We start from the raw sequence: 8,040 nt of genomic DNA, 5'->3' as shown, positions 1-8,040 counted from the left end.
ACTAGCACTAATTGACACTACCTTTATTTTTTTTAGAATAAGTCTGCTGGCTTCTACAAGAGAACGTGATAGCTTTGGTCTTTTCCAAGGAAGCTCAATTGTGCCTTCACACTCGTACTAGTGTTCTCTAACTAACTAAGTGACTAATCGTGATTTATGACTTGTAACTTAGACTAGCATTAACTGACACTACCTTTATTTTTTTTAGAATGAGTCTGCTGGCTTCTACAAGAAAATGTGATAGCTTTGGTCTCTTCCAAGGAAGCTCAATTGTGCTTTCACACTCGCACTAGTATTTTTTGACTAACTACGACTGATTCTGGCTTGTAACTAATATCCTGGACTGGCAGTCTAGTCTTTTTTGACTAATTGCAAGTTTCATATTAACAATGTACGTTACCTTTCGCCCTTGCCTGCTCGTAGTCCGGCTTGCAAACGAGCTTCCTGTCTTCCATGAGATAGAACTCGTCGCCAGTGTCCAGTTGCCGGGAGCAAAGGGCGCACGAGAAACACGTCAGATGATAGATGAGTTCCTGCGCCTTACGCACGACTTGCGATGGTGCCAGTCCCTGGCCGCAGCCCGCGCATTTCGTCCCGAAACGCCTGCCATACCAACAACATACAACATTTTCACATTACGTTCGCGCATTGATCACAGCAATCATCTCGTTCGATCGAGGTTCCACCTGAGTTCCTGGCCTTCAAAGGAAGAAGATGTTAGATGCAGTTAACTCTCGGATGTTAACCCCTTGCGCTGGCAACTGATCCGCGGACCGTAACGAGTGGCCCAGCCGTATGCAATAGTTTCGTCGTTTTCTTTTCCTTCTGAACTCGTCGGTGCGATATCGCTGGATAGAAATTATTAACAAGCATACTAGGTTACATTTAAATATACTTACAACTTTCGGACAAAAAATTCGTCAGTCCAGCGCAAGAGGTTGATCACAGTATGATACTCTGAGCGAGCGCAAAGTGTTCGACGCAGCTACGTCTTCCAATGGACACTTTTACGTTCCAATCTCGGCAGAGAAGATTTTCGACTTTGTTCAAAAAAGACTTTCTAACTTAGCCTGGCGATATTTCTTAGCAGGTCGTACCGTTCGAATCTTTCGGGGATTCATCGGGGAAGCTTTTAGGAACGCAACAAACGGATCCCTTATCGAACTCGAACAAGGAGTTTCTCTTAATGTTTCCGAAGGCGTGAGCGAGTACTCCGGCGCCCCTGAAATTTCCGAGACCAAAGAAAAGGGTGGAGAAGGGTGGAACGAAGGAGGGATAGAGAGAGAGAGAGAGAGAGAGAGAAGTTCCTTCGATTCAGCTCACAGGAGAAGAAAAATGGCGTCTCATCCTTGGGGAGGTGTGGGTAGATGAGAAAAGGCACGCTTTCCTGACACAATCGATACCTAGATGTTCCCTGGATGTACATGCACGGTTTGATCTAACTCTTCCTTCTTACTTTTTCCCCTGTCGCGTCCGCTTTTCCATTATCCACCGCGAATAATAGACAGACTCACGGTTCTTTTTTGCAATTTTCGCAAAGTCGACAAACAACCGGTTGATAAGCGGTTCTGTACGTTTTCGCTATCTGTTTAGATAATGTTCCAGAGAGAAAAATTGCCGCGTCAATGCTCGCCGTGTAATCTGCCGGTTCGCACGCGTTTCAATTGGAAAAATACGTCGAGAGAGAGAGAGAGAGAGACTCGCGTTACGCGTGTGCCGATCGATCTTCGTTAGGGTATAATTTCTTTCAGTCACGTGCTTCATAAAAAATGCAAGAAAATTGCATAGTCTCGGAGCTCGCAATTTTCTGTATTGAAACGAAAAAAGAAGAAAAAAAAGAAGAAAAAAAAAAGGAAAAAAAGAGAACGAGTGGAAATAATTATTGGTACTTACTTGAAGAAGTCGTCCTTGCAGAAAACGTGGCCGTTTCTCGAGAAACATTTATCGGTCAACCTGGCGCCGCAATCACGGCACGTGAGACACCTGGCGTGCCAACACCTCTCCAGGACTGCCAGAACATATTTGTCCAGAATCACTTCCTGGCAGCCTCCGCACTTTGGTATCGAAGCTGCAACATTCAACGAAGAAATTGCTCAACGCTCGGCAACACGTCGTCGGGAGCAGCCGCGAAATTGCAAAGCTCTCGACTCTAACAAGATAGTCGAGACAATTGTAACAAAAGTCACGAGTACATTGTTTTCGTGGTACGTCTTCTTTTCATTTTGACAGTTCTATGCACTCCTATTTTTCAATTGTTTCTTTCCTGGCAATTTAAAAATGTCGAGTGTGACTCAACGTAAGAATTCCTGTGCAACGAAAACTGATCTCGAGTCACACTCGATAAAAGAGTACAGAGGGTTAGAATTATAATATACGAGACAAGTTACAATTAACACTTTACCGACCTTAGCCGATTATATAGGCTACCGGTCGGTAAAGTGTTTTAACACTCGATTGTTGTTTGTAACGTAAAAACGAGCAAGATATTTTTGCTGCAACNNCTGTGTCTAAGTTTAAATCGTCGTACGTCTATTATCTGAAATTTAGTTCAAATTGTCGTACGTATTATCGTAAATAGTAGCCGAATAAATAGGCTACCGGTCGGTAAAGTGTTTTAACACTCGATTGTTGTTTGCAACGTAACAACGAGCAAAGATACTTTTGCTCCAATCGCTGTATCGTTCTCTAATTCTAGTTTAATAATTTTATTTGCTAATTTCAGTTTTAGTAAATTCAGCCACTTGCGCTGGCAACTGATTGCGGACCACAACGAGTGACCAAACACCGTACGCAACAATTCGTCGCCTTCTTTTTGAACTCGTCGGTACGATATCGCTGGGTGGAAACTATTGAGAATAAATTTATTATCTGTTTTGCCCGCGTTGTACTCAAGTATACTTAAAAACTGAGAGGATATTGCAATTTTGTCATTCCAGCGCAAGAGGTTAAATCGTCGTACGTCTGTTGCCTGAAATCTGAGTTTCAATTATCGATTACGTCTCGATTGTTTCTCGGCGATGTTACACACTGTGTAAGTAACAGACATTAAGCGATGTTCGTCGATGTCGACGAACTGAGAAACCAAGATTCCCTCACTTACAGTAGAGGGTTTCAGGCAGATTCGGCGGCAAGCCAAGCTCCACGGCCGGTTGGTCCAGGGGGTGCATCTCGCGGCGAGGAGCCCCGTCGAAGCTCGCGACGCTCGCAACGTTCCCGGCGCTACTACCGTTCCGCCGGCCGTTTTGTGACTCCGGGCTGTCGCGCGGCGGTGTCAAGACATCTTGACGAGCGCGCCGATACATCCCTTCCAAAGGCAGAGCCTCGCGGCCCAGCATTTCCAGACTTATCATAGTCATAGTTGCGTTTCCACTTCTTCTTTCCCTTTTTCAGTTCAATCTCTGCACTCTTCCTTCCCTCGTAATATTGCTAATCATACCTCATAATCGTGTCTCTTCTCTTCACGAATTATTTTATTATTTTATTTCTTCTTCTTCTTCTTCTTTTTATTTTCATTGGTCCTCGAGAGGAAACGAAAGCATCAGAGTTGAAACTGGAAGTTCTACTTACTGTCAATCATCTTAGATATCTTCCATAATCAAGCCATAATTCACTCTCACTGGCTCCAAAAGGAGAGCAACTGCAGGCTCCTCTCGCGAAACAACATTTTTACTCTTCAACGTCACTTGTCAACAAAAACTGCGGCCCAACACGTTCGCCGAATGTGTTTCGATCCATCGAACGAGCACGGATTATCTACGATCTGACCATCGAGAAGCTATGCTTGCAACGAGCGTGAAATACAAAGGATCCGTCGTCGATCCGATCGGTACGAGAGTACGCGAACGACTGCCGGAGCGATTCTGCAGCCGCTTGTGCGCACGTGACACATGTGGGTGTGGTGATCACGTGGTGGGGAACGAGAAGAAATCATTGGACGTGGCGTGCACCCACGCTTCTGAAGGCGCGCAGCCGATTGGTCGAGGGATGGACCGCCTCCAATATGGCGACCGACGCGACCAGGTAGCGTCCTCCGAAGCTTCTCTCCGGCCTTCACGGTGCCGATGATGCGCCGTTGACAACCCGATGACACGCTGCCAGCACACCAGGCCGTAGAAGAAGAAGAAGCTTCTCGAAATCTACGAGAGTATTCTCTCTTCTTCCTGGCCATGTGCGACCTCCACGACGACTATCTGCGTGCTTTAAAATTTTGGGGCTAGGGACCGACTCGAAGTTGACAGGTGATCTGGCAAGTTCATTGGAGCAACGTGGACTCGAGGGTGGCAGAAAGGAAGTTTAACACTGGGTTTATGGCACTCGTCAATTTCACGGGGTTTCATGAACAAAATTACAGAAACGTCTATTATTATTTCCTAGCAATTGTTTTTGCTAACTTTTGTCGATAGAATTGATACGAATAATATCAAAAATAAATTTCAATTTCTCTTCAATTTTCTAATTTCGAAACTCTGTATGATGTATATCTATTTCTAATCACGAAAACCTTTATTATTATTTCCTAGCAATTTCTTTTGCTCATTTTTGTCGATAGAATTGATACGAATAATATTAAAAATAAATTTCAATTTCTCTTCAACTTTCTAATTTCGAAACTCTGTATGATGTATATCTATTTCTAATTACGAAAACCTTTACTATTATTTCCTAGCAATTGTTTTTGCTGACTTCTGTCGATAGAATTGATACGAATAATATTAAAAATTAAAACTAAATATTAAAAATAAATTTCATTCTCTTTTCAACTTTCTAATTTCGAAATTCTGTATGATGTATATCTATTTCTCTGGATACGCGTCAATTTGACGGGTTTCAGATTTCACGAGCGAAATTACAAAAACCTTTACTATTTTTTCCTATTATATATATTTTTTCCTGTTATAATTTTTGTTGACGTTTATTGATAGAATGATACGAACGATATTAAAAATTAAAAATAAACATTGATGACTTTCATTGATAGAATGATACTAATAATACTAATAATAATATATCCAAATTTCATTTTCCCTTCAACTTTCTAATTTCGAAATTCTGCGTGACATATGTATACTTATTTCTCAGGACATGCGTCTATTTGGCTACAACAAATGTCCTTATAAATCTAATCTTGGCTACGTTCGTACTTGCTATGAAAAAGCTACTTCCATTCGCGAAACCGTTGCAAAAGTAAATCCCAATTGTCGCGACGCGAGTAAAAAAATAAAACGAAATCAAATTGAATTTCTTTGTTGCAATTGAAATTAAAAATTCGTACTTGACGAGGTTAAATAATATCCAAATAATAATATTATTATTATAATATATTATTATTATTATTATTACATATTGATATATTATTATTATTATATAATATTAGATAATGCAACTTGAACGATACGTGGACGATAATGGACGATAAAAATAATCGAACACGCGCCCTTTCAATTCTTGAAACTTCATCGATTGGACGAAACATCGCTACACGTTCGATCGTAATCGATACTGATTCGTTTTTCTGTTACGTTTACAGAAGAACACGGGGATCGTTCTCCCGAGAGAAGATTATTTAGATTTCTAGAGAGAAAGTCGCTTCGAATAGACAACTCTGACTCTGGGCCAGTTCTTGGAATTTTAACGATCGGACGAAGCATCAAGCTCCGATTCAAAATTGTACGACTGTACTTCGTCTGTGACACAAGGAGGAAGCCTCCGGATCGTATGGAGAAAGTTGCACAACGTTCGAACATAACGAGACAGCTCAGACACTGGCCGCAGTGAGCCACCCCTTCGTTTACGCGACGATCGTTGAGCATCGTATCCGTTTCCACGGCTACGTGGATATATTCTTATATTCATCAGAATATCGCCGCGCAGAAGAATTCCAACCAGCCTCCTCCTCTGCTTCTTCGCGAAGATTCCTTTGGCAACGTCTCGAGAGCTGTGCCGATTGCGAAAGCAAAGGAGGAAGTGGGGTGGAGTGGGCGAGAGATGGCTGGGCGAAAAGAAAAGAAAAAAAAAAGAAGAAGAAGAAGAAGAAGAAGAAGAAGAAGCAGAAGAAGAAGAAGAAGAAGGGGAAAGCAGACTGAGTAAGAGGGGACAAAAGGATTCGAGCGAAATTAAGAACAGCCAGAGGGTGAGGGTCGCCATTTTATAATCTTAGTCGAGATCAGTCGTGTATACTCTTTTTCTTATTCCTGGCTGGTTGGCTGGCTGGCTGGCTGGCTCCCCTATCCACACACCGAACCGAATAACTTCAGCGAGGGTATAGGTCGGCGAGGGTGTAAGTAGACGCATAGATGCCTTCCTCCACCACCATCAAACGGCACACTTTCAATACCAGTTCTTTGTTTTTCACCGTTTTTTTTTTTTTACCGTCAGGTGGCTCGCGTATTCTCTTCTCTTTTTTGTCTTTGTGACTAGGACTCCTCTCACCTACCCCCTCCGCCATCCCCCTCGCCTTTACGGATTTTGTGGAAACCTCGTACAAAGGTCTGTTTGTGTGTTTTGCATGGAACATCGGCTCCTCGGTCCCGGTTCGATCCCCTGTGTCGCGCCATCTTTGCGCTCGCGATCGCCTCGATCGCGTCTCACACCGAGAATATCAATAGAATAGTATTTTTCTCTGACGCGAATTTTTCTCTTTTTTTCTTTTTTTTTTTCTTTTTTTCCTTTCTTGCAAGGTGGTTTTTGTGAAAGAATCGCGAGTTTAGATTACAGGTGTTTGTACGTATATTCACGAACGAGAAGTGGATGAATTTTCGTTTGAAGCTTAAACTCACCTCTTTTAGTATTTCTCGATGGAAAATCTAATCGTGTCTCATTAACAGTTGACCAGCTTCTAAAATAGGTATAACCTGTATAATATGAATGTTATACGTGTGTCAAAATATTTTTCTATGACGCGAATTTTTCTTTTCTTTCTTCCTTTCTTGCAAGGTGATTTTTGTTAAAGAATCGCGAGTTTAGATTACAGGTGTTTGTACGGATATTCACGAACGAGAACTGGATGAATTTTCGTTTGAATTTTCGTATTTTTCGACGGAAAATCTAATCGTGTCTCATTAACAGTTGACAAGCTTCCAAAATACGCGCATTACGTCTATAATATGAATGTTATACGTTGCAAAGTACGTATTTTTCTATGACGCGAATTTTTCTTTTCTTTCTTCCTTCCTTGCAAGGTAATTTTTGTTAAAGAATCGCGAGTTTCGCGACGATTAGGTTACAGATGTTCGTACGTATATTCACGAACGAGAAGTGGATGAATTTTCGCTTGAAGCTTAAATCCACCTCTTTTAGTATTTTTCGATGGAAAATCTAATCGTGTCTCATTAACAGTTGACAAGCTTCTAAAATACGCGTATAACGTCTATAATATGAATGTTATACATGTCAAAATACGTATTTTTCTATGACGCGAATTTTTCTTTTCTTTCTTCCTTTCTTGCAAGGTGATTTTTGTTAAAGAATCGCGAGTTTCGCGACGATTAGGTTACAGATGTTTGTACGTATATTCACGAACGAGAACTGGATGAATTTTCGTTTGAAATTGGAGACAGAAGCCTAAATTCACCTCTTTTATTATTTTTTGGATGGAAAATCTAATCGTGTTTCGTTAACAATTGACCAGCTTCTAAAATACATGTATAACGAGTATAATGTGAATATTATACGCGTCAAAATACGCATTTTTCTATGAATTTTTCTTTCTTTTCTTCCTTTCTTGGTTTTTGTTAAAGAGTCGCGAGTTTCGTGACGATTGGATAATCTGTATCATCGTGCACGATTAACAAAAGACGCAACGAGAACCGAAATGAATTTTCGCTGGGAATTAAATGGAAGCATAGTTGCAAAATTTTGTCGTTACGAAACGTGGCCAGAGTTTTGCATTCCCATTGCGAAAATTTGTTCGAATTTTCAGCGACACAGCAGGACTCTGGATAATCAAGAAAATTCACGCGCTCGTTTCTCGATTTGTTACTAATACAAAATCTGCTTTTCTTTTTTATCAAAAAAAAAAAAAAAAGAAAAAAAATTACTCTC

At 41.1% G+C, this 8,040-nt stretch overlaps 1 protein-coding gene across 1 annotated transcript in view; it reads right to left on the bottom strand.

Moving 5' to 3' along the window:
• The window catches only part of LOC122536078 (LIM/homeobox protein Lhx3), a 10,836-nt gene extending 7,480 nt beyond the window's left edge, over window positions 1-3,356 (bottom strand). The window contains exons 1-3 of the mRNA XM_043668134.1: window positions 3,101-3,356; window positions 1,894-2,068; window positions 401-603 (exon numbers count right to left, since the gene is read on the bottom strand). Of these exons, the coding sequence (XP_043524069.1) occupies window positions 401-603; window positions 1,894-2,068; window positions 3,101-3,356 (634 nt within the window). The remainder of the gene's footprint in view (window positions 1-400; window positions 604-1,893; window positions 2,069-3,100) is intronic.
• Between the last annotated feature and the right edge of the window lie 4,684 nt (window positions 3,357-8,040).

This window comes from Frieseomelitta varia, unplaced genomic scaffold (genome assembly GCF_011392965.1).
Source record: "Frieseomelitta varia isolate USP_RPSP 00005682 unplaced genomic scaffold, Fvar_1.2 scaffold_797, whole genome shotgun sequence".
In the NCBI taxonomy this organism is placed as follows: Eukaryota; Metazoa; Arthropoda; class Insecta; order Hymenoptera; family Apidae; genus Frieseomelitta; species Frieseomelitta varia.
This window is presented reverse-complemented; position numbering and strand designations above follow the sequence as displayed.